Source organism: Anopheles maculipalpis, chromosome 2RL (assembly GCF_943734695.1).
Source record: "Anopheles maculipalpis chromosome 2RL, idAnoMacuDA_375_x, whole genome shotgun sequence".
Lineage (NCBI taxonomy): Eukaryota > Metazoa > Arthropoda > Insecta > Diptera > Culicidae > Anopheles > Anopheles maculipalpis.
Window position 1 is genome coordinate 48,315,186 of NC_064871.1, and position 24,034 is coordinate 48,339,219.

At 44.1% G+C, this 24,034-nt stretch overlaps 7 protein-coding genes across 7 annotated transcripts; 5 read left to right on the forward strand and 2 right to left on the reverse strand.

Annotated features, from left to right (window-relative positions):
• The first annotated feature begins 941 nt into the window (after window positions 1-941).
• On the forward strand, window positions 942-2,682 carry LOC126567209 (gustatory receptor for sugar taste 64b-like). Its single transcript, XM_050223439.1, has 7 exons — window positions 942-1,059; window positions 1,139-1,330; window positions 1,406-1,773; window positions 1,847-2,124; window positions 2,188-2,350; window positions 2,418-2,507; window positions 2,593-2,682. The coding sequence occupies exons 1-7, from the start codon at window positions 942-944 to the stop codon at window positions 2,680-2,682; spliced, it is 1,299 nt and encodes a 432-aa protein (XP_050079396.1).
• Window positions 2,683-2,997: 315 nt separating this feature from the next.
• Window positions 2,998-4,577, forward strand: LOC126567210 (gustatory receptor for sugar taste 64b-like). Its single transcript, XM_050223440.1, has 6 exons — window positions 2,998-3,241; window positions 3,335-3,532; window positions 3,593-4,031; window positions 4,096-4,258; window positions 4,323-4,412; window positions 4,488-4,577. Exons 1-6 carry the CDS (start codon window positions 2,998-3,000, stop codon window positions 4,575-4,577), a joined length of 1,224 nt encoding a protein of 407 aa, XP_050079397.1.
• Window positions 4,578-7,458: 2,881 nt separating this feature from the next.
• LOC126567211 (gustatory receptor for sugar taste 64e-like) lies at window positions 7,459-11,225 on the forward strand. Its single transcript, XM_050223441.1, has 7 exons — window positions 7,459-7,910; window positions 7,982-8,147; window positions 8,283-8,372; window positions 8,472-8,557; window positions 9,699-10,569; window positions 10,639-10,793; window positions 10,865-11,225. The coding sequence occupies exons 1-7, from the start codon at window positions 7,459-7,461 to the stop codon at window positions 11,220-11,222; spliced, it is 2,178 nt and encodes a 725-aa protein (XP_050079398.1). The 3' UTR covers window positions 11,223-11,225.
• A 3,014-nt stretch (window positions 11,226-14,239) lies between these two features.
• Window positions 14,240-15,866, reverse strand: LOC126558183 (serine protease easter-like). The gene is made up of 5 exons (XM_050214149.1): window positions 15,772-15,866; window positions 15,157-15,624; window positions 14,991-15,090; window positions 14,616-14,917; window positions 14,240-14,547 (listed from the first exon to the last, which is right to left on the reverse strand). Exons 1-5 carry the CDS (start codon window positions 15,857-15,859, stop codon window positions 14,240-14,242), a joined length of 1,266 nt encoding a protein of 421 aa, XP_050070106.1. The 5' UTR covers window positions 15,860-15,866.
• Window positions 15,867-16,929: 1,063 nt separating this feature from the next.
• Window positions 16,930-18,286, reverse strand: LOC126558831 (CLIP domain-containing serine protease B4-like). Its single transcript, XM_050214905.1, has 4 exons — window positions 18,199-18,286; window positions 17,783-18,115; window positions 17,607-17,709; window positions 16,930-17,541 (listed from the first exon to the last, which is right to left on the reverse strand). Exons 1-4 carry the CDS (start codon window positions 18,269-18,271, stop codon window positions 16,935-16,937), a joined length of 1,116 nt encoding a protein of 371 aa, XP_050070862.1. The 5' UTR covers window positions 18,272-18,286; the 3' UTR covers window positions 16,930-16,934.
• Window positions 18,287-20,278: 1,992 nt separating this feature from the next.
• On the forward strand, window positions 20,279-21,860 carry LOC126558400 (CLIP domain-containing serine protease B4-like). Its single transcript, XM_050214411.1, has 4 exons — window positions 20,279-20,362; window positions 20,429-20,592; window positions 20,842-21,092; window positions 21,162-21,860. The coding sequence occupies exons 1-4, from the start codon at window positions 20,287-20,289 to the stop codon at window positions 21,751-21,753; spliced, it is 1,083 nt and encodes a 360-aa protein (XP_050070368.1). The 5' UTR covers window positions 20,279-20,286; the 3' UTR covers window positions 21,754-21,860.
• Window positions 21,861-22,403: 543 nt separating this feature from the next.
• On the forward strand, window positions 22,404-23,691 carry LOC126567212 (CLIP domain-containing serine protease B4-like). The gene is made up of 4 exons (XM_050223444.1): window positions 22,404-22,461; window positions 22,534-22,697; window positions 22,776-23,020; window positions 23,095-23,691. The coding sequence occupies exons 1-4, from the start codon at window positions 22,404-22,406 to the stop codon at window positions 23,684-23,686; spliced, it is 1,059 nt and encodes a 352-aa protein (XP_050079401.1). The 3' UTR covers window positions 23,687-23,691.
• Window positions 23,692-24,034: the final 343 nt, after the last annotated feature.

Genomic DNA, 24,034 nt, shown 5'->3' on the forward strand with positions numbered 1-24,034 from the left:
TATGGTAGCACCTGTTTCCAGAAAAAGTTTACGAAACAACGCAACAGTTATCAATAAAGGTAGAAAGATAGATCTAGATCTTTCTCCAATTCAGGACATTTTGTATCTTCACGTATATTTATACCACATTTGTTAAGAGCTAAAGGTAAGTCCGTTATTCTGTGTGCGTGGAGAAAGTCACGGAAAAGTGTAAATCAATGCACTGGAACAGAAAACTCTGGAAAAAATGACTCCGAAAAAATGACTGACACGTGAAATATGTTTAGATCCTCCTTCTCCTTCTTTGGCTATACAATCTCCAGAGATATCGGCGCTTGAGCTCCGTAACTTGCTGCTTATCCGTAGCTACATAGCTCGTCCTAGACACGTGAAGACGAAAAAGCATACCGTGCAGAATCTAGTTTGGTGAAAATCTAATTAAAAAGACAGTCCACGACTTCTAGGTCCACATAACTTTCATATGGGATTTGAGCTCCGGTCGTGGCGTGCGAAGACCGGTGCCGCTGTCACCTAAACCACCGAGGCGCGATTACTGAAAACTATCGCTCAATAATCTCTGAATAAAGAATTCTAAGAGAAAAATGTAAGTTGTCAAGTGATACAAAGATTTTCTGTACGTCATTATCAGACAAAATTCAATGGCATATTGGCAACGGGGCAATAAATTAAGGTAGTGTCAGGTCCATTATATGTCACAGCTTCATCAACAGTCACGCATTTTCGTTATTAAGCCTTCAGCCTCCTTCAGGTGATCGTCGGTCAATAGCGAAAGGTCGTGAGAACGCAGGTGTCATTTCCCAGTTACATTTCTAGCTCGTATTTACATTCTTTGCCATTTCAGTACTAGTGTCAGTAGTAGTATCATTAGTAGTAGTAGTAGTAGTAGTTGCAGATGTAGAAAGCGGATCATTAAAAACTACCGAAAGGACTTGAGCACCAAAATGAACATCGATATCCATCAGAAGCATCGAAGCAAAAATTGGCGTGGAAATTGGAAAAGTTTTAGTCGGCAATATTCCCACGCCTCGGTTGGAACATTTCATCATGCCGTTGCACCGGGTAAATAGCAATGGTGTTATGCCAAAGAAGAAGTAGCAAAAAACTCCATTATAACGTGCATGTTTGGTTGATTTTTAAGTGCTGCTGTTAGGTCAGTGCTTCACGTTGCTCCCGGTGGTCAATATATTCAGTGCCAACTTTCGCACGGCGCGTTTCAAGCTAAGAAGCTTCCGCTGTATTTACTCGCTGCTGTATCTAGCGTTGACCGGCGTTTACTGTGTTCTCTCCATCCGGTGGTACATTAGAAAAGGATTGAACATTTCCTACTTTGGTGTGTAGCGATGCGACCGGACGCGATTGAGGTGGTAGTTTTCTCTATCCGTTGTTTTTTTTTGCTTTTCCACAGCTAACTGTATTTACATGGTGGTGGTGTATCTATCGGCCTGGCTGTTCTTTTTTATTGCGATCCAATGGCACTCGATACTGGATGCATTTGCTAGCTGTGAGCGTTCATTTTTACGCGACCACTATCGCCTGCAGACCAGGGGCACATTCAACCTGGTTTGGAAGATACGGTTTGCGGGGTTTGCCATATTTGCCCTGGCTCTGGTGGAGGATTGGTTGAATTACTACTCGGCGTATCAGAGTAACATCGTGCAGATAACTACCTGTAACCGGACCAATGTGACTGTGTGGCACAACTTCTATTTACGAGAGCATCCGCACGTGTTCCATATACTTCCCTTCAATGGCTTTACAATAGCGGTTACGGAGGTAAGTAGCTCAGGTAAGCGAAAAGCTAAAACGTAATCCTAACACTAGTGATGATAATTCCATTCCATGGTAGTGGATTAATCGCTGCATGCGATATACTTGGACGTATCTGGATATCTTCATCATATCCTTCTGCTATGGTGCCCAGTTTCGGTACGAGCAAATCTTTAGGCGTCTCGTAGCAGTCCAGGGAATAGCTTGTCCGATCAATTTTTGGCACGAGCTTCGCATGGATTATGTAGCCGTTTCGGAGTTGGTGCACGAGTTGGACTCTCGGTTTGGTCATTTAATTTTGCTGGCCTGTGCTAATGATATGTATTTTATCGCAACACAGCTCTTTAACGGGTTCCAGTAAGTAAGATGGCAGTGCTGTTTGATGTTTCGCTACTATAAAAATTGCACCTCTTGCTGCAGACGTCGACGAGCCATTGCGAACTATGTGTACTTTTGGTACTCGCTGTTGCTACTCATGTTCCGCACGATAATCATGCTGTATGTAGGATCGGGTGTGTACGTTGCATCCACTAGCCCTTTACATTTGCTGAGGAACGTTCCTTCCAAACATTGGGGAATCGATGTGAGTATACGAAGGGTGTAAAATGATATAGATGTAAAACCTATTCCAAAATTGTTCCTCCCGCCAGTTACAACGCCTTACGGATGAAGTAGCGTCCGGGGAAAATGTGCTATCCGGTAAACAGTTTTTCTTTCTCAAACGTCAGCTGATCCTTGCGGTGCGTTGCGTGCTGTAGTTAATCGTCATTTGGTGCCTGGCGCACTCTTAACACGAAGATCATTAAACGATGTTTTTGATTTCAGATGGCCGGAACGTTGGTGACATACGAGTTGGTGTTACTTGACCAGGTGAAAAAAATACCCGACTCGTCGACGGACTGTTCGTACTTTTGAACACATACACATACACAACACATAACTATCGCGTGATTCTGATTTACGAATCTTGTAAACAGCACCTGCAAGCATTCGCACGTTTACTTTCGATCGATTTATTAATCGTTTGACCCAACCTGGAAAAGCATAAAACGAGGGCTTGAATGCTTGATTGCTCAGCGAAATAGCTCATTTGACCGCAACCTTCACAGCCAGTATCGGGACGGAATCGATTCAATTGGACATTCGGAACAGGAACAGAACAAGTAACCAGAAAGTGCGTACGCAGGATGATACATGGTGGTAATTAGGGCTTGTGGATGCAAATCGACCATGGAGGCTCCAGAGATTGATGACTTCCATCGTGCGGTGCGGCCATTTCTGCTGATTTCGCAACTCTTTTCGCTGTTTCCCCTTGGGGGACTGTTTGGCCCAACGCTGCAAGACATTCGATTTCGTTGGTACGGACCGGGAACTATTTACAGTATTTACTTCTTCTTTTCGGCTCTCGTCACACTGACAGCGCACATTTATTATAGTGTTTATGTTGACACATCTTTCGGAACATCGGAAATTAGTAAGTAAAGTTATCGGACGGAAAGGGTTCATGATGGAATTGTTCTAATCTCCCTACTACATCAATTCTCTTATCCTCGATTGTCGTTACAAGGTAATATTATATACTACGTGCTGAACCTGTTCGGTGCAGTCGTGTTCCTGGCAATAGCTGCCCGCTGGAGAACGATCATGGAGAAGTGGCGCAGCCTAGAGGAACCCTTCTTACATCCACCGTACGCTGAAAGAAGATTTTGGAGTTTGAAGCGACTTATCGCGGTCATTGGCAGTACGATGTTTGTTCTCGCATTTTGTAAGGATTTTTATTTACTGAATGATATCCAGACTTATTTAACCCTTTTTTTCCTCATAGTCGAAGATTTACTGCACGTTGCTTCGGTTTACTATACGAATCTTCAGTTCTATAAACACTGCGATAATAGTACACCATTCTGGACGCTTTTCTACGAACGTGAACATCCCAAGTTCTTCCACTACCTGCCGTACAGTTTGCCGGCGGTACTGCTGCTGGAACTGACTCACAAGATATTCCTATACGTATGGACTTTTATGGATCTGTTTATAATATTCGTTGCACTTGGGCTGACCCGTCGGTACGACCAATTTTATCGTCATGCAGTCCGTTACAAGGGTCGTCATGTGACGGGTACGGTTTGGAAGCAGTTGCGGTTGGACTATGGAAAAATCTGTCGTCTGGTGTTGTACATGGAGGGTATAATGGCTCCTATCATCGTTATCACGACTGCTTCCGATTTATATTTCATTTTCTATCAGATGTTCAACTCATTTCAGTAAGTTTGCTGCAGTGCTATCGAGAAAGCGATCCAATACGTCTATATTGTTTGTTGATTACAGACTTTCTGTCTCACTCCTGTCCGAGATGTACTTTAAATTTTCACTAGCCTTTCTTATATTTCGTACACTCGCTATGCTGATGTTCGCTTCTAATATACATGTGGCATCGTTGAGACCACTCGATATTTTACGATCAACACCGATGAGTTGCTGGACAATAGATGTATGTAAATGGATAAATGATGGAACAGTTTTCGGACACTTGCTTGCTACACGTCTACTTGCAGGTGCAACGCTTTACGCAAGAACTTTTGACGAGTAGAAACTGTCTTTCGGGATATGGGTTTTTCTTCCTAAATCGTGGCGTTATACTTGCGGTTTGTATTTGATGTCAGAGGTTGCGTTGCACAAGAGAAACATTTAGCTAACTATTATCGTTTGAATTGCAACAGATGGCGGGAACGTTAATCACGTACGAGCTAGTCATGCTGAAGGAAGTCAATCCACCGACTGAAAAGGGTGATTTTTGTAAGGATGGATAACGCTTTTACTGAGCAAATACAGTTTGTTTGTGTGCATTTACCATCTGTAATTCCGTTTGGGAAAAATTTGCGCTAATAAATTTGCTAACAAGTATGCAGTTGCTTTTACTTCTAATACTGAAATAGATTCAGAAGATCGTAGATTGATGAGTAGAGGTTTATAACAAGTGAAATGGTGAAATAAGTGATTTTACGTTAGAATCAAGTAAAATGGGTTAGAAAAATAAATATATGAAAATATGTACTTCAAGAAATTATTTTACTAGTCTTATTCTAATTTTCAAATTTTGATGTACACCATTTAGTATCTGTTGTATCATGACAACATCGGTAAATAAAAAAGGCGACAAACCAAACGCGTTTAACTATTGCGGCATCACATCACTTTACGCCAACGCAAAAATTTTCGAGCTGGTCATGTACGAGCCACTTCTTACTGCTGCCTTAAACTACCTCAGCACCGCTCAGCACGGGTTTGTGCCCAAACGTTCGACTTCTACCAATCTGGTTGAGTTTATCAGTACCTGCCACAGGACTAACGATGCTGGCCTTAAAATCGTATCAACGACGTATCAACGAAGAATACTCCAGAATACTCTCAGTACGTTCCAGTCCTGGTGATATGCGTCGATAAGTGCGATTGCCGTTAAGATGCCGTACTGCTCCTTAGTTCGGTTTGTGGTGGAATACGCATCCGTGGTGTAGTGGCCCATAACGGCACGCTCGTTGACTCGCCTAGAATCCATCCAGCGTAAATTTAAACGTTTTGCCCTGCGTTGCTGGAGGTAGACTACAAAGGACGTTGCGCGTTACTTTGGCTGGAGTCGCTGAAACAGCGGAATTGTAACGCGCAGAGACTTTTTGTCACAGGTCTTCTTGACAATCGTATCGACTCGCCGGCACTGCTCTCTGCAATCAACATTTCCGTCCCGGTTAGATCACTCCGTGCTAGGTCACTTCTTGACTTAAGGGAATGTCAACTTGTTTTGGCGCCTCTGATCCGTTTCTCGTCATGTGCCGCGAATTCAACGCCGTGCGTGATCGTTTTGAACCAGACCTGTCGCGCTTTGCTTTCCTAATTGTATACGTACAGTGCGACCAATTACTCGTTCAATGTAAAACTGTAAATATTAACTATTAACTTTAATGTAAAACGTAAAAAAGTCGCTTGAAGGGGGCCACATATGGTCCGTTGAATTCAACAAAATAAAGTGACAAATAACAAAAATCACGGCCCATAACATGAGGACGTAATTACCTTCTCACAAAAGTTGGACCTACTGACAAAAAGGCGTAGAGACGTCATACTTATATACAATAATAAGTTGAATCTTCTCCCAAAATCCTATAATAAATAGTGACTGTGACTGACACAAAATGTAAGGCACAGTGAGTTAGTTAACATTGGATGAACAGTGCCAGTTGCAACGTACATGGTGGTCATAAAATTTACGGGTCATAGCATTTAAAGCTGAATAAGTCTAGCATTTTAGAGGCGGCAACGGCACCGGTCTTTACATGGCAGGACTGAGGTTCAAATTCTATTGGGAATCCCAGAATTCCAGAAAAAAATTGTTTGTAATTAAATGTTAGCTCCATGGGAATTGTTGGAAACAATGGAATGCTTCCTAATAATCAATTGTAAAAGCTTTTGAGTTTATAACTGCTATATTTTCTAACTTGTGAGGAAAGACGAGACCCAATAAAGGATAGATTTCAGTTTATCTTTAGTTTTGCTCGGTTCTTCGAGTGTCGTCCAGCCTTATTAACACACCTGAGGCTTTATCACATGGTGCCTTTGTAGTTGTAAATATCCTCGATTCGATAAGGGTTCCCCAGTTCGAACCCGCTACGAGTGTAATCAAGTCAAAGAAGCCTGAAATGGCGAGCTCCTAAGACGAGGTTCGTCGACGTTGTAGAGCCAATAAAGAATCAGAATAAGAATGTGTAAAATGGCACATAAATTGAACTTTATTTTCTATTTACTTTAGATTTGCATTACTCATCATTATGCTAACATGTGTCTAAATCCTGTCAACTAGCTAGAACGGTTCAAGCGCATTTGATCAAAATAAATAATTTACGACGATGAGTGTCACACTTTTCCTGGCCAAGCCAGTCAGTTAGTTTATTTAAATTCCGCTACTCTAAAGCATTCTTCGTCAGTGCATGTTTTCGCAAATATCATGGTGGTACAAAAAGTACATCCAGCTCTGGACCGTTCTACGGAACGAAGACTATCGACGCAAATGTTGTCGAAAACTTTGCCAATTCTTGACAGTTAGTTGAGTACAGTAAGATGAAATACTTGTGACACTAAAGATTCACGTGAGTCACGTTTCTACAGTGCGTAATGATTAAATCTTGGTTCTAGGAGACTTTTACCGTCCAAATCGTACACGTTTTATTACCGGTGGCGATTACTTCTGTCGCTCTGTAAGACCAATATTAATTGTGGCTCAAATTTTCGGCCTATTCCCCGTCGGCGGTGTGTGGAGTGGACGCTGCTGGAGTCTTCAATGGCGATTATTTTCACTGCGAACTTTGTACACGTTCTGCGTACAGCTGGGAGCATTCATAATGGCCAGTTTTTCATTCGGTACTTTCTGGCACAGTGGTGTGGAGTTTGCGAAAATAAGTGCGTCCTATGAAGTACACCAAAAGGATGCTGAATTTTGACGTTGAACTTAGTGTTTTCTTGTTGTTTTCAGTGTCGTGGTGGTTTTTTACTCTTAACTTGCTGATAACGCTCAACTTTAGTGTGTTGGCGCGCAACTGGCCTCAGCTTATGTCTCGTTGGATGCAGTTGGAGCAATTATTACCTGATCAGCCGAGACTAAGCGCTTCTTATAGAAGAAGTGCTCACCAGATCGTGCTTATTATGGTATTGTTGCTGGCCAGTGCACTGATTGAGCATGTCCTTTCGAAACCGGCTGGACTTCATCGTGCCTACCGATGTCCGATACCGAACCTGCTGGAGGCTCACTACAAACAAGCGTTCCCAGAAATGTTCTCTTTCGTTCCGTACAATCCTTACATTGGATTTTTAGCACAAACCATCACATCCCTACTTACTGTGTACTGGAACTATGTGGATTTGTTTTTGATATGCGTATCTATAGGGCTACGTACAAATCTAGCCCACGTGAACGAAGTACTCCGAAGTTCGGAAAAGATGTACCATCGGAGCAGTTTTTGGAAGGAGCAGTTTATACACTACCGTCAAGTATTAGGCTTAATACGCGACGTTAATAGCCATGTAGGAGCTTTTATCGTAATCTCCTACTCCAGTAATCTATTCTTCATCTGCGTCCAGTTAGTGAATGTTTTTCAGTAAGTTGGTGAACATTTCGCTCAAGTGTGTCCTCTGTACAGTTTCAAATGACAGTTTCATCTTTCGTTAGACAAAATTCATCACTCATCGTTACAACATACTTCTGGTACTCGCTGGCTCATCTGATTGGCCGCATTGTGGCCGTTTCATTGTATGGTTCGGCCATCCATGACGAATACTGTCGGACACGTTCCTTTTTCTACAACCTGCCGGATGGGTTCAACTGCTCTGAGGAGGTGGGTGATTTTGCATTTAATTCCCAATCCCAACAAATTATCATTACATGCTCTTAGAAGTTTTTTTGAAACCTTATACGCGTTTGGAAAAGGAAAGAGAATTCTAACACTAGGCCAAATTTATTTTTGTTGCAGGTACAACGGTTCCATCGGCAGGTCGAGCATGACTCGGTAGCATTAACCGGCTACGAGTTTTTCCATTTGACGCGAAAACTTATTCTGAAGGCATGTTCACACCAACCGAAGTGTTTTTGCCCGTTCTATTCCAATCGGTTACATTTTTCTAGATTTCGTTCCGTTTTTTTTTTTTCTTGCCACTTCCAGATCGCAGCCACCGTCGTAACGTACGAGTTGGTTTTGACGCAGGTTAACGAAGCGGAAGCCAAAAATGGTGACGATAATCCGTGCACGTGAGTAGCCTACGAAAGTGTGTCCAGTCACGGTGCAGTAAGGATTCCTTGAGGATGGTTCCGTGCGTATGGTTAAACTCGAGACTTGGAGCTTGACCCGCTGAGATGCTGGTCAACACTGAGCTAGTTGGCGCAGTTGATCACTTCGGGAATGTGTCGGGAGCAAAAAAAGAAGCATCAAAGATGTAGTTACAAGTGATGTGACAAAAATAAATAAAACTCTTCACATAGATCGGTTGTATGTTTTTGTGTGTGTGTGAAATGTGATGGCTTGGGTCATGTGTGCTGGAAAATACAAGTGAGATAATACGTGCTGACATTGGGACTAACAGAAATTCAATCGTTTTTCAGAAGTCTACTTAAGCACCAGCTTATGAATCTATTTATTTTTGGATACCACGTCTTGACGAATGTTGGAAGAGAGGAAAAAGTTGGTTAGTCCCAGCAGCGAGATTGATTGTATCATGTGAGTTTACTTTTCTACAGTAATATGAAACAGTGATTACTTCTTCATCTTCTTCACAATTAGCTCTACAATCTCGGGAGACCTGGGTCTGCTAATACTGGCTTCCCTATACTTGGTTGTATCCCTAGGCAGGACTTTTTATCCTTTTACAACTAAGCGAAGATGGAATCTCTTTTTTGCACTAACAAAGCTTTAAACGAATCTTCTTAGATTTAACATTCAAGATGGGAAACTGATACGTATATTTGGATGTTATCAAAACATGATGTATGTTATGTTAAGCAGCAATAATTTTCAAACTAATAGCAAAAAGTTTTGTCAGTATTTCGTAGTCACGAAAGGGATAACGTCAAATGTTTTGATTAATGGAACGTTGTTTATGGAGTAGATCAGTACATGTGATACAGGATTGTACACTGCCCGATCCGTAGGGTAATAATTATCGTATTATTTATGGAAATTAGCTTCAGCTTTAAAGTGTCACACGCTCAAAAGCTTGCCATGCCTGACCATTAGTAATTTGAACGTGCTTTACGCTACAAGTACAAAATGGCTCTGAAACTGCTGGAAAACAAGCTTCTACTACGACGAAATAATATAATAAGGTAGCTACTGGTACTACTGCAGGTTGTTTATAAGTTATTACTAACCCAACTCTTTTTCCCTTCTTTCAAGCCTTCAAATCGATGAGCTGGTGTGTGAGAAGCGAAAAAAGATAGGTTTTCCGGTGGGAGAAAATCATGACACAAAACCACTGATACAACCAACCTGGCACACCGTACTGAAAAGATGGTGCACTACCTGGATCCGCTGGCCAAAGGCACCAAGGCGAGCTGGGCGTGAAGATTGGATGTACAACGGCACCTTTCACGAAGCGGTGCGCGGTGTATTGATGTTGGCACAGCTCTTCTCAATCATGCCAGTGCGCGGTATCCTAGCGAAGGATCCTCGAAAGCTACGTTTCTCGTACACGAGTGGTCGTGCGTTCTATACGTACTTTTGTACCGTCGGTATCGGCTTCCTCGCCGCCATGTCGATGTACTTCTTCGCCAGCATGCGTTATCACTTTCAGAAGATGGTAACGGCCTTCTTTTACTGTTACAATCTGTACGCGATGTATCGGTTCGGTAGGCTAGCCCAAAAATGGCCAGCGTTGATGATAAAGTGGACCCGCGTTGATGACTCATTGCCGCCGCAAAAGGACCTGTTTGAGCGTGCCGTTCTGGCGTACCGGATAAAGCTGTGCTCAATCATCGTGATGACACTGTCACTCTCCGAACATTTGCTGTCGATCGTGTCAGCCGTCCACTACTCGAACAATTGCCCCGCAGTACACGATCCGTACGAAGCGTTCTTCAAATCGAACTTTGCGTTCGTGTATTATTACTTTTCCTACTCGACGTTGCGTGGTTTTTTGACAAAGTTCTTCAACGTGATATGTAATTTTATCTGGAGCTATGTGGATCTGTTTGTGATCGTTATTAGCATGGGTTTGTCGCATTCGTTTCGCCGCATTAACGAGTTTCTGTTTCTGCACAAACGCGAGGTAGGTAGTGAGAAACTAGTCTACCTTATGGGCACTGAGAGTTTTGATGCAATTTTTGTTTGAATACAGAAAAAGACGGAACAGTTTTGGGGCGAACAGCGGCAAAAGTACCGAAACGTGTGCGATCTTGTAACGACCGTGGACGACCACATCTCCGCCATCACAATGCTGTCCATCTCAAACAATCTATTTTTTATCTGTGTCCAAATTCTCAACAGCATGAAGTAAGGGCTGCTGAAGTCGAAGCCGACCTAAACCGAATCCATAATTATCGCACAACTTACTATCGTTCCAGCTCGCGACCCACCTTGGTACATACGGTGTACTTCTGGTTTAATTTGATTATCCTGATCGGACGCACGCTAGCAGTCGCCATGTTTGCGGCGGAAGTGAACGATGAGTCGAAGCGGCCGATCGAAGTCCTGCGAACGATACCACGCGATGGTTGGTGTTTGGAAGCGAAACGGTTTGCCGAGGAAGTGACGACCGATACAGTCGCCCTGACGGGGCTCAAGTTTTTCAGCATGACCCGCAAACTGGTGCTAAATGTGACCGGGGCTATCATTACGTACGAGCTGGTGCTGATACAGTTCCACAAGGACGAAGTTTCGGATGTGGATTTGTGTAAGCTTAAGCGTATGGACACGTTGTAAAGGGTTCGCACCAGATTGGATGTTCAGCGCCTGTTGTGGGTTTGGTTGCTTTATTCGTTGGATTCGTCGTTTGGTGTCGTAGTTTGTTTAGATGTCGTTCTGTACCCATTCAATGTTGAGTGTGAGTGTGACGTACCAGCTAATAACTTATGTCTAATGTTGTTTTATTTTTGTATTTCATTTTTTTTTGCAGGTTTGATCGATCCGTATGACGAAAAGTATTACTAACGTGTAAGAATATTGGTGACGAACGCCAGTGAATAACGAGTTGAAAAGAAGTTATCAACATTTTAAAGTAGTAGTCACAAAGAAGTTCTAAATATTGTGTCTCCATGTTGAAATGTTTTCGACAATATCCCATTTTTCTTGTTCTTCACTCGACTAAAAACTTGTACATGAAAGTGGATCACCGAAACACCTTTCAAAAATCAATCACTCAACACATATCCTTCCTGGAAGTGCCCTATCAAATCAACGTGCTAGAGCCGGGACGTCTAGCATCAAACCCGTTTCCGTATTATCATAAACCCGCTACGGGCAAAAAGGGCTGCAAATGTAATCGATTGTAAACGCTTCAATCGAGCATGTCAGGCTTCATTAATAAACAATCGTCAGAATCAATATTTTATACCGTCTACGCTGTCTCGCCTCGGTTTTTCTTCGCTCGGATGCAAATGCGTGCAAAAAAAAAAAAAAAAAATGAAGCAGAACTGATTATCTGAATTGTTAAGGAAAAATTCACAGCCGAAGGATGTCCATTCGTTTATGCATTTTTACCGATAACTTTATGCTAAGTTGATTCAGTTACTGAAGAAAGACACGGCTTTTAGTTCACTGACCGAAACCGATGAAAAGGAGTTGGCCAGACTTTGTACCACGAACTTTACGAACACATCACTGAGCAGCTGAGAGAATGAAATCGGAAAATTTAATTAAATGGAAATGAGCAACGGAGGGAAAGCATTTGCATTCTAGTTTAAATCAGGCATCAATTTCGTTGAAATAACTCGTCCCATCGTTCGGTTGGGAAAGATGACAGCGGTTGAAAATGAATTATTGCTGGTTTTCGGGCTAAAGCATATCTTCGTCGATCGATAATTCGCGATCCTAAATCCGGGGTAATTTGATAATAATTGACCCGATGGTTTACACGTTCAGTTTCGGAAAACGAAACCTTGGTCTGATGACGTACGCTACGGGATCGTGTTTATGAAGGGGAGCAGTTTGTTTATTTGTCCCATGCGGAATACGATCGAGTTCTGGTGAGATTAATAGTTAAAGTTTCACAAGAAAGATTCATCTGTGAGGTATTTTTTGCATATAGTGGTAAAGGTATCAGTTGAAAAAATACCATGTAATCTGTAACCTGTCTTAGTATTTGTAAATTTACTCATTCAGCTGTGTGACCTACACAGCGTGCTAGTTATCAGTTTAGCCCTCAGTGTTGAACTGCGGTCGTAAGAGAATGTATTGCTGGCTATCCCGATGCCAGTGGCTTTGTTTGGTTGCATTGGTTCTGTTTCATGTAACAACACACGGAGGACGTCGTAAGTAGCACTTCATCGAAAGGTGCCTCTACTCATAATGTTCAAAAATATCACCTCTTCTAGATTCATTTAGACAGCTATGCATCACCGAAGGACAACAACGTGGACGCTGTGTACCGGTAAGGCAGTGCGACATTGTACTGACAATGCTCCGCCAAGAGGTCCATACAAATGAAGACATCCAATATCTGTACGGTACGGAATGTGGTCGAACAGCGGACGGGAAAGCCCTCGTCTGTTGTCCCCAAAGCTCGCTTCTCCCAGTGGGTAATGTAGGAGGGCCTGATAAGGGGATTAACACAACTGTTCGAGTGAATGCCGAGGATAGACGGCCAGCTGAAACTGAACCTTCCAGAACATCTGCTACTGTGTGTGGTTTGCAATCGGAAGTGAAGCTGACTAATCATACTATTGGACATCATCCTTGGACCGGACTTCTCCATTATGGCAATAAAGGTATGATTTTTAACACATAAAAGATAAGCCTTTGGATAAAAATTAGATCCCTTTTCCATTCACACAATCGCAGCACATGACAGCAATTTCAACTGCAGTGGTACACTTATCGCAGCCCAGTACGTACTAACAGCAGCTAGTTGTGTGGATGATGTTGCAGCGTGGAAAAGGCAAGTTCTTTCTATTGCGGACACAATTTCACGAACTGACATATTCTCTGTCACTACATTCTCAGCTTAACAGTGCGCCTTGGTGAATGGGATTTGGAGTCCTCGGTCGACTGCATTCTGTCACCAGACACTGACGATCTTGTATGTGCTGAACCGTCGTACGATGTGCCAGTAGCACAAGTCATCCTCCACGAATCTTACACAGGAAGGCGAAATGATATTGCTTTGCTGAAACTTTCTCAACCTGTACAGTTTAACGATTGGGTCTTCCCGATCTGTCTACCAGAGTCACCGGTGCTTAATGAAACGACCATTTATAGCGCTTCTGGCTGGAACCAAAATGTGTGCGGTAGGTTAGCGTTGTTAGATAGTTGGCAAATATTTGTTTATTGATGGTGCTTCTTCTGTATGTTTGTCAAAATCATTAGAGACTTTGGGCAGCCGGTACAAGCTGCTCACCGATTACTTTCCACTAAATCAGACGGCCTGTCAATGGTACGTGCCGGCGGTAGCGGGAACCTCGTACAACTTTGTATGTGCCGTTTCTAGTGAGCAAACGATTGGGGATGCTGGTGGTAGTTTGACGGGGATACGTGCAACCGTACTCGATCCGAGACGACAGGTTCATGAGGTCGTTGGTGTGCTTAGCTCACTATCGAGTTGTGCGAACTTTGAAGGTGTGTCGGTTTACACCAGAGTCGGACAGTACGTGGATTGGATCGAGAGTAAACTTGAACCGTTGTCAGTGTAATTGGAGGTATGTTTGTGTAGTTAGCATTATTTTTTAGCGTAAATACGCAGAAGTGTAATTCGTCACTGTTCATGTTTAATCGGAACCGCATTCCTATGGTTCCAGATTACTAACGATCCATTCAATGTACTGATTAACTCTTGTGTACACACCTGGCACTCCCTCGAGCCCGCATCGTTTCCCGAAACTGACCACGCCGCCCAGATACAGCACCCCTTCTCCATTGCGTTGACCAACGTACATTAGCGGTCCACCGGAATCACCACGGCAAGAATCCATGTTTACTTTACCGCCAGCACACACCTGGGTCTGATCGATGTTAGCTTCCGGGTACTGCTGCCGACAAGCTTGCACCGGAACGCCCGATACTCCAACGAACAGCTTATAGCGACTTTGTTGTGCTAAAAGAATACACACGATGTGATTATCGACAAGGTAAATAGAATTGTTTCAGTGTATTGCATCGTACCTTCTTCCGTTTGACCCCAACCGGCCACGACGAACCGTTTACCATCGTAGGAAATTGATCGTTCTGCGGGCATGAGCGGCAAACAGATCGGTTGTACGAAATCGTTAAACTGTGCAATGCTGGCCAGTCGCAACAGCGCAATATCATTCTTTACTGAAGTCCTTGTGACGGTGTAGCTGGGATGCACGATCACTTTCTCGATCGCTATATCCTGGACAGGATCGGCACACAATCGTTCGCCATACGACGTACTGCAGTCGGTTTCCGATTCAAGATCCCACTCACCTAACCGAACGGCAGTACTGGAAAAAAGATTCCAACAGAGTAGCAAAGTTAGTAATTGTAGAGGGAGGAAAGATCACCGTAGCAACTAACAGAGTCCAGGATGATTTAACGCTATTAATGCAATGGGCTGCCGTCACTACGTAGCGCTCGTTGATGAGTGTTCCACCACAGTGGAACTTCAAATCCCCATCTGAAATGGTAGAAGAAAAGCACACGGTACAGGCACGGTACTTCCGTCATTACTTTTCTCACTTACTTTTACGACGATGTTGTATCAGAACGATCCATGGATATTCATCGATTTGTGCCCGTTCGCCGCCAATGATACGATCCGTATATTGGACGCCACATTCCGCGGGTAGAAGCTGTAATCGATCCTCGTACGACCATCTGCTGCCGGCGGTGGTTGGTCCGTTGGCTGGCGAAAGCGGTTGCGTTTGCTGGAATGTAGTTGCCGGCAGTCGCGTTTGCACGAACGGTGCGTTTGTGGTGGCTGGTGGTTGCGTTTGTACAGCTGGTTGGCCATTGGTCAAAGCGGTATATTCTGGAGCCTCACAACACACTAGTACTTTATTCTCGAGGATTCCGCACCGACTTGCTTCGAGGAAACGTACAACGTTTGATGTCAGCAGTGGTTGGTTTAGCAGCGCCTTGATCCGCGGACACTGGTTCACGGTTACGCAGATTCCACCTCTCTGGTCTGGCGTTCGACATTGGTTTTGATCTGGTTGAGTGCAAAGCGATGGAATCGAAACAGTTAGCAGCGATTACGCTGGATGTCCGGCGGTGTATTCCGCTGCATGTCAGCTGCTTGGGATTCCCTGCGACACGACAGTGCAAATCCAAAACACAAACCGACACACACACTTACACTGAGCAACGCTGGATTGTAACATGCACACGATGACGAAGCCAATTATCAACACCGCTACCTGTGCAGAGCCACGTTCCGAAGCCATCTCGTTCGCCGGGTCTATACGATGCTGTGCTATCTGTCCGGTGCGTTTCCACACCTGTTCACCGCACGGGACAGGTAAATTGTCGGTGCGTACGGTTCGACTGTGCAACTGAGACTAACCTTCGGCGATCGCGAACATAAACAGGTGGATGTTTCTTTTCTGGGCGCTGGGGTGATGAACCGATACGTTTAGATGTGTTTAGGGAACTCCTTTAGGTGGTGGAAACAAGTTTTATTTTATTTTTTCCGTGGGCACTGGACTACATAGTTTAAGACAACTAAGCCATTTGGCAATATAGAGGAGTTGTGTTTCATTATCAAAACTGCTAAAAAACTTTCATTTCATGAAAGAAGGCCTGGCCATATTGCTCTGCTAATAGCGTTTAAGTCGTGGGATAGGATTGTTTCATTTTTGAATATTTTTCGTATGAACGAAAATCTATGAGATCACGGATGATTTGGAAACGTTTGTCGATAATTTATTTGCATCATCACTTTAGCCAGAAACTTTGGAAACTTTCCTGCAAGATTTTATTGTTGAGTTTACATGCGTGTGACTCTAAGTAATTGGTTCTTTCCTAACTTTATTCGTCAACCCATTTTTAAGCCGTTCTTGATTAAAACATGTGATAGCTGGACTTTTCTCAACTTTAAACTTATAGCCTATCCTATAGAAAGCCGTTTCATGGCTGGCTTTTTTCAAGGAAAGCAGCAGTTGGGAATTTTAGTTTTTGTATGTTAGACCAGTAAGCCTTAAAAATAGATACAACGCTTTGGCACAAACCTGATATCTTTATTATATACACAGCTCAGAAGAAAACTGTAGAACATAAATTAATGTCTTTAGAAATTATAATCAAATAAAGAGAAACAAAAACAATCTCGCTGTACAGGACTTCTTCTGTAGCCGTAGAAAACCTGTTGAATTTATAAATAAATTAGCATATACTCTTTCGTCCATTTTGATGTTCTTTCTAAAAATAAAACATATAAAGCACCACCGGTTCGATGTATCGCCAGGGATATATTTCCTTTTCCCGGTAAGGTAACAATGCTAACACGTTGTTCATGTTCCGCTACACCATCGTCTCCAACACCCAGTCCATGTACTCGCTCATACGCGTGTAGACCCCGGGTACACCATCCGTACCGCACTGCTCCAGGCCGAAGCTAACTACACCGATCAGGTACCAGTACCTACTCGACGATCGTCCATTGCCGTACCGCATCAACGGACCACCAGAATCACCACGGCACGAATCCTTACCCTTTTCGCCCCCGGCACATATTTGGGTGGGAATAATTTCCAACTGTATCGAGCTGAACGCATCGGCACACGCTTCGTTCTCGACCACGGGCACACTCAGGTGCAGCTTTTTCGTGCTCGAAGTAGTGTTTTCCGTCTGGCCCCAGCCGGCAACGCTCGCGTATTTGCCGGTCAGATTGGCTTCACGATCGGCGGGCGTGACTGGGAGACAGATCGGTCGAATAAAGTCGGTAAATTCAATCGATTCGGAAAGCTGCAGCAGTGCGATATCGTTGTAGTCGGCCCCGTTCTGTTTGTAGTACTCGGGATGGACTACGTATGCGCTTATAAGTATGTCACGTACTGGATCAGCACAATCATCTAGTACACAGTCAATTTCTGTGGTTGTGTCAAACTCGCCAAGACGGACTTGATATCTGTAAAATAGGAAAGGTTGAGTGCTGTTGCTCATTGGTTTCTGCTTCTGAAGTTGTACACTTACACGATCCAGCTAGACGGAACACCTTCAATGCAGTGAGCTGCGGTAAGCGCGTATTGGCTGTGGATGAGGACACCTCCGCAGTGGAATCCGTACCGATTGTTACCTATAATTATCGAAAAAGATACCCGCATGTGTTAGTGTCAAATCAGTAACAACATACAATCCATCCATCTTACCTTTGTAGTACTGAATTCGCGTTAGCCAAGGATAGGCATCTAAGGAAGTTACCTCACCACCGACGATACGGTCCGATTGCATTTTTCCACACTCACCCGGTGGTGGCAGCTCGACCGGGGCGTCAAATCTTCCTGTTAGTTTGCGTACCAATGGACAGCACACTAGCACCGAACGGCCCTGCTGGCCACAGTTTGAATTGCGGACAAAGGTTCGGTCTTCCGGTGTCATTTTGTCCCTCAACAGCAATAGCTTCCGAATCGATAGGCATGATCGTATCAGCACACACGTGCCCGCATTACCGTCCGGTGTTTGACATTCATCTTGTAGGTTCACTGCAAACCATCAACAACAGCAAATGATGAATATTAATGTATTCTAATTCCAGTTTTAAACATTTTTGGGACGCCTCACTTACATGCTTCAGATGATCCGAGCACGATGCCGACGCACACCAGCACCAGCACAAACCTCCCAGTGTGGGGATACATTTCGCGGTGAAACGCACAATCCCGCCGACAGCTGGACAAGGACAATCCCGCCGACAAGCTGCGAGGCTAAGCGATGAAAACAAATACCAAAAATCCTGCAGCGTAGATCTCCCAATGGCAGCACCGCACTGATATTCTGTCTGTCTACCACAGACTCTAGTGTGTTTCGTAAGCCCGCTGGCACGGTTATGTTCGGGTTTCGTTGCAAGCGCAGTGCCGAAAGCTGTCCAACCGGTCTAGCACATCGGTGGTCCAAACGTACGTGCGGTGGGGCAGGCCCCGAGAAAATCCGAGGGATTCTCCTGATACCGATGTGCTGCAGCATCTTCTGATCAGTGTGGTGGCCAACAACGACAGGAGAAGAGATGCTAAGCGAGCAAGAATGAGAGTGAGATAGAGAGGAACCGAGTTTTTGATCACCATCTCGCGAAACGAATGCTGGAACCAATACTATTTTAGAATGATGCGTAGACTATCAGTAGTGAGGTAGAGGTCATTATCGGGGTTGAAGTATAGTGATACGATTTGGAATAGGACCCAGCTTGCATAAATGTACATCATTCCAACACTACGAAAAACCCGTTTTGGCCACGACAATGCTTTTGTTGTGTTGTGTTGTGATGTTTTACGAAATAGTTAAAGTGGCAAACAACGGATCGTATGTTATGCAGAGCTTATGAAGGTTAACCAGCAGCCTTGCGATTAGATTACCGGAAGTAATCCGACTACTGGTGGGCCTGCAGTGCATCGTTTGCACAGAAACCGGTATTGAAAAAAAAAATACAATTAGAAGCTCCTTGAAACGAAATTAAATGATAGATAGCTGTAAGATGCGGTGGTTCGCATCGAACTGTTCGGCGCAAGCCAGCACTGAAGCCACCGGTGCAGAACTTAGTGGTTGTATGACTTACAAATAAAGTGACTTGGTCAAGGGAGAATCAGAAATTCAAAAAGAATTACCAACCTTTCTACAGCAAGCAGAATTGGATTTGTAATGTTTCTGAAAAAGGACAAGATTAGCATCGATTAGCAAGAAGATAGTTCCAACAAAGGTGAGGTAAATCAGTTACATGGGAAAGTTTGAGAATCTGCAAAAAAACCCATCTCATTCCCCACAGCAAGACGAAACAAAACACACACACAACTCAGCAGGAGTGCGAGCTCGTAACAAACGTATCGGTTCGCTCAACTGTAGCCGGTTTCATCGCGCATTTTAGTAATCAACCGGTGTGGTGTTTGTGTTGGGAATTCCCCGATCATACGGACAACAAATTGATCCAGAGGCAAAAAGTGGGCACGCGTCCAGCAGCGTGGAATGCCCGAGAGAGTAGTGCATGCCTCCCAGAGCTTACGGGAAGGGCAGAGATGGAGAGCCAAATTTCAACAGGAATGGGGATAACCGTTCGCAGTTGTAAACTGTCACGGTCATCGTGGTCGTCGTGCAAGATCTGGATCCCGGCAGAACAAGTTTACGCATACGAGCCCTCCCTCCAGAGACGTCTAAACCATATGCTGATGAGTCCACGCACCGCTCCCCCATGAACCTCCATCGAGGCTTCAAGTTGCTGCAAAACAAAACCTGTTCTGAGCGGGATGAAGATGATCGCTAGTGACAAGAAGCTCGGAGGTTGGACGCGGACCATTTCAAGTGTGGGGAAGGTTCACTCGGCAAAGGGAAGGTTATCGCCGATTGAAGGTTTTTTGGCCACGATGGTTGTCTTGGTGGTAGCGAACGGTGCACGGTGGTGGAAGCTGAGATGATTACGCTGCAAAGCACACTGTGAAACCGAGAATACAGATCGTTGTGGTCGTGCGGTGGCTGTGATTGAATATACCTTAGAAAATAGACCGATGGTTCTGGCAGATACAGTCCTCCGCCAACGCTGAGGAGCAACGGTTGTGCATCAAGATAGACAGCAGTGCAGAAGGAAATTATTGTTCCAGGGAATTGGATCCCACTGTGTCTATACGTGTGAGAACAGATCAAGAGTTCAATCATCAATACTAGAGTAAATATGACCGGCAAACGAATGATGGGTTTGCTGATCGTTGCCCTCTTCGCAGTGGCAGGGCAAAGTGTTAAGGCGTTAGGTAAGATTACATTAATTTTTTTTTTGTCATCGAATGATAAGTTAATTAATGTTTTCACCGATCTAGAACTCGGTCAAGACTGTGTGAATCCTGTGGGCGAGCCTGGTAAATGTGTCCTATTTAGAGAGTGTCAACCCCTGATCACCATCTACAACAAACCGATCAATACACCGGACGATACGCAATTTCTGACGGAAAGTCGTTGTGGAGTTTACGAGCGCAAAACATTGGTGAGTTTTACCAGGAAAGATAAAAAACAGTTGTAGTGTTTGTTTTTAGCACCTATCGCTTCAGCAACTTTTTACTATATTTGATTTACCAATTGGATACCGGACCGGTTCAGTGTGGTGGCACAAGACAAAACAAAAAAATAATAAATTATCAAGCTCAGGAAATGATACCATAAACCAGTTCTAGGAGAATATATTAAGAAACTATTGAGTTAACTCCGAGTCTTTTGTTTAAATGCTTAAAAACAGGTATGTTGTGCAGGGGTGAAGGACACTGGAAAAACTTCACTGCCAGAACCGCCGAACTGCGGTATCCAGTTGTCGGATCGCGTGATTGGTGGACAGCCAACAAAAATCGACGAGTTCCCGTGGACGGCGTTGATCGAGTACCAGAAACCGGATGGACGGTTCGGTTTCCACTGTGGAGGTTCTATCATCAATGAGCGTTACATCGTTACCGCTGCCCACTGCATCAATTCGATTCCTCGAGGCTGGAAGGTGTAAGTGTGAACAGATCGCGTACCCACGATGCGTCCATGCATACTAACGCTAATGCTCTCTATCTACAGACATCGTGTACGTTTGGGCGAATGGGATCTGAACTCTTCCAACGACTGTGAGGACGACTTCTGCTCCAGCGCTCCGATCAATCTGGACATCGAGAAGATCATTGTACACACCGGGTACGATACACGGGATAAGAGCCACCACAACGATATTGCACTGATTCGCTTCACCAGGGCAATTCACTATTCCGAAACGGTTCGGCCCATTTGTTTGCCTCTGTCTGCCTCCATTCGTAACCGTAAGCACTCGGGACTCTCGAGCTATGCTGCCGGCTGGGGTAAAACGGAGACTGCCTCTGCTAGCACGAAGAAGCTAAAGGTGGAACTGAATGTTGTCGACCTGAAGGACTGTGCGCCGGTGTATCAGCGCAGTGGCATTTCCCTGGATTCGACGCAAATGTGTGCCGGTGGAGCACGGTTGAAGGACACATGCAGCGGTGATTCCGGTGGCCCACTAATGCGACAGTTCACCGGTTCGTGGTACCTGATCGGTGTGGTTAGCTTTGGACCACAGAAGTGTGGCACGGCCGGCGTACCGGGTGTGTACACTAATACGGCAGAGTATGTCGATTGGATACGGGACAATGTGTACTAGAAAGCCAAACGACCGATTGCTTTACACGCAACAAAGTGACATGTAATATGTGTGTGTAAGTGACTAATCTAAATCGTAGAAATAAAATATTCGGATGAAATAAACCTGATGTTCGCATTTCCTTGAAATACTTTCTAAACTTCTCATGAAGAGTTGAATACGGTTGAACTGTTCTGGTTGGTAACGATTTTAACACAATGTTTAAAAAAAACATGGCTTTTTTTACAACGATAAGTCTTTGATCATCAATTGAAACTTATATCACATTTAAACTTAATCAAATAAAATTACTCTCGACATGATGATAACATAGGTTCGATTTAAGATGTAAATCAATAAAATAACGATCAAAAGATATTTGTCATTTGCCAATCGAAAGCAACAAAACATAAAATAAACAAGTATGGTTTGGTTGATCGCCCCTATCGGAAAACCCTAGCAAAAATACACACTGTCAGAGGTCAAACGAATTCAAAACTGGTCCTCTAGAAACTGGTTGTTGTATACATAGCACTATGCGTAATCGCGGACATGGTGTTGAGGTAAGGAAGCTGTCGACAGTTGCTGATGTTAATGCTTTTTTTCGTTTACAATAGTCTTCGTCCATCGGTTGAACGCATCGGTGGTCAGCATCAAATCGTCGCACAATCATGTTTGGCCGTGCAGCGTTTCTTGTATGGTGGACAGTGTCAAGTGTTGCAGCACTCGGTATGAATTGGTTCTGAGTTAGTAAACATCATTTATATTTGGTTTATCTTTGCTCGTTTCGATTTGTACCAGAATTGGGTCAAAAATGTCTTACTCCTGTTGGAGAACCGGGCGAGTGTATCCCGTTCCGGGAGTGTCAACCGCTGATCGATATCTACAATAAGCCGGTGCCAACGCCGGATGATACCAGGTTCCTCACAGAGAGCCGTTGTGGAATGTTGGAGCGGAAAACGTTGGTGAGTGAGCCGAGATGGTGTTATAAGGTGAGCAAAGCGTTTGACAGCTTCAATCTTCTTGTGTGGTAACATCTGTAGGTTTGCTGTACGGTGTCGAGTAAGAAAAGTTCACTGCCAGAATCTCCACACTGTGGCTTGCAAGTGGCCGATCGTGTTATTGGTGGTCAACCAACGGAGATTGATGAATTTCCGTGGACAGCATTGATCGAATTTGAAAAGCCGGACGGAAGCTTCGGCTTTCACTGTGGAGGATCACTTATCAATGAGCGCTATATTGTCACTGCTGCACACTGCATCAAGTCGATCCCTCGTGGCTGGAAGGTGTAAGTATTCGGGTTGAAGAGTTTGACCCAGTGAAGTTTGCTTTCATTGTGAAATTCTTATCAATTCTTGGTAGCCATCGTGTGCGGCTTGGTGAGTGGGATTTGACTACCGCTAACGACTGTCAGAATGACTTCTGCTCGCATGCACCGATCGATCTGGACGTAGAGCAGATTGTCGTCCACAACAACTATGATCCGAAGGACCAGAGCAATGCCAACGATATCGCGCTGATTCGTTTCACCCGACAGGTGCGCTACTCCCAAACAGTACGCCCGATCTGTCTACCGTGGAGCGCATCGTTGCGCAGCCGCGATCACGTTGGACAGCCCAGTTGGGCAGCCGGTTGGGGTAAAACGGAAACAGCTACGGCGAGTGAGAAAAAGCTAAAGGTTGCGATGAACGTTACAAGCTTGCAAGATTGTGCTCCTGCTTATCGGCGGGGTGGAATTTTGCTAAAAGCAACCCACATGTGTGCCGGTGGTGTACGTGGTAAGGATACGTGTAGCGGGGACTCAGGAGGTCCACTGATGCGACAGATTACTGGTGCGTGGTATCTGATCGGTGTGGTTAGCTTTGGACCCCAAAAGTGTGGCACTGCTGGTATACCAGGCGTGTACACGAACGTGGCAGATTTTGTCGATTGGATACAGGACAATATATACTAGGAAAGGAGACGTGATTCGTATTTCTATGCAAACGTATGGGTGTCCTCGTACGTTTAAGTGTGAAAAGAGAAATTGAAGAAATAAAGGTTTTTTTATTATTACAAGCAAGTTGAAAAATTCTCTAGTTTGTTTAGCATTTGTGACAGGATAATGTTTATCAGTCTTGCTTTTTTATCTTATTTTTGTGCTTTATTTCTTGTATGTTTGCTGTAACAATTTGTTAAGACTTCTTCTTCTTCTTATTCTTGACTGAACAACCTTCTAAAATCACAACGGCTTTCGAATGACTAACTAGACTTTCCGATGCCACGTAGTTGTATAGTCAGTTCTCACTACGGGAGGGGACGG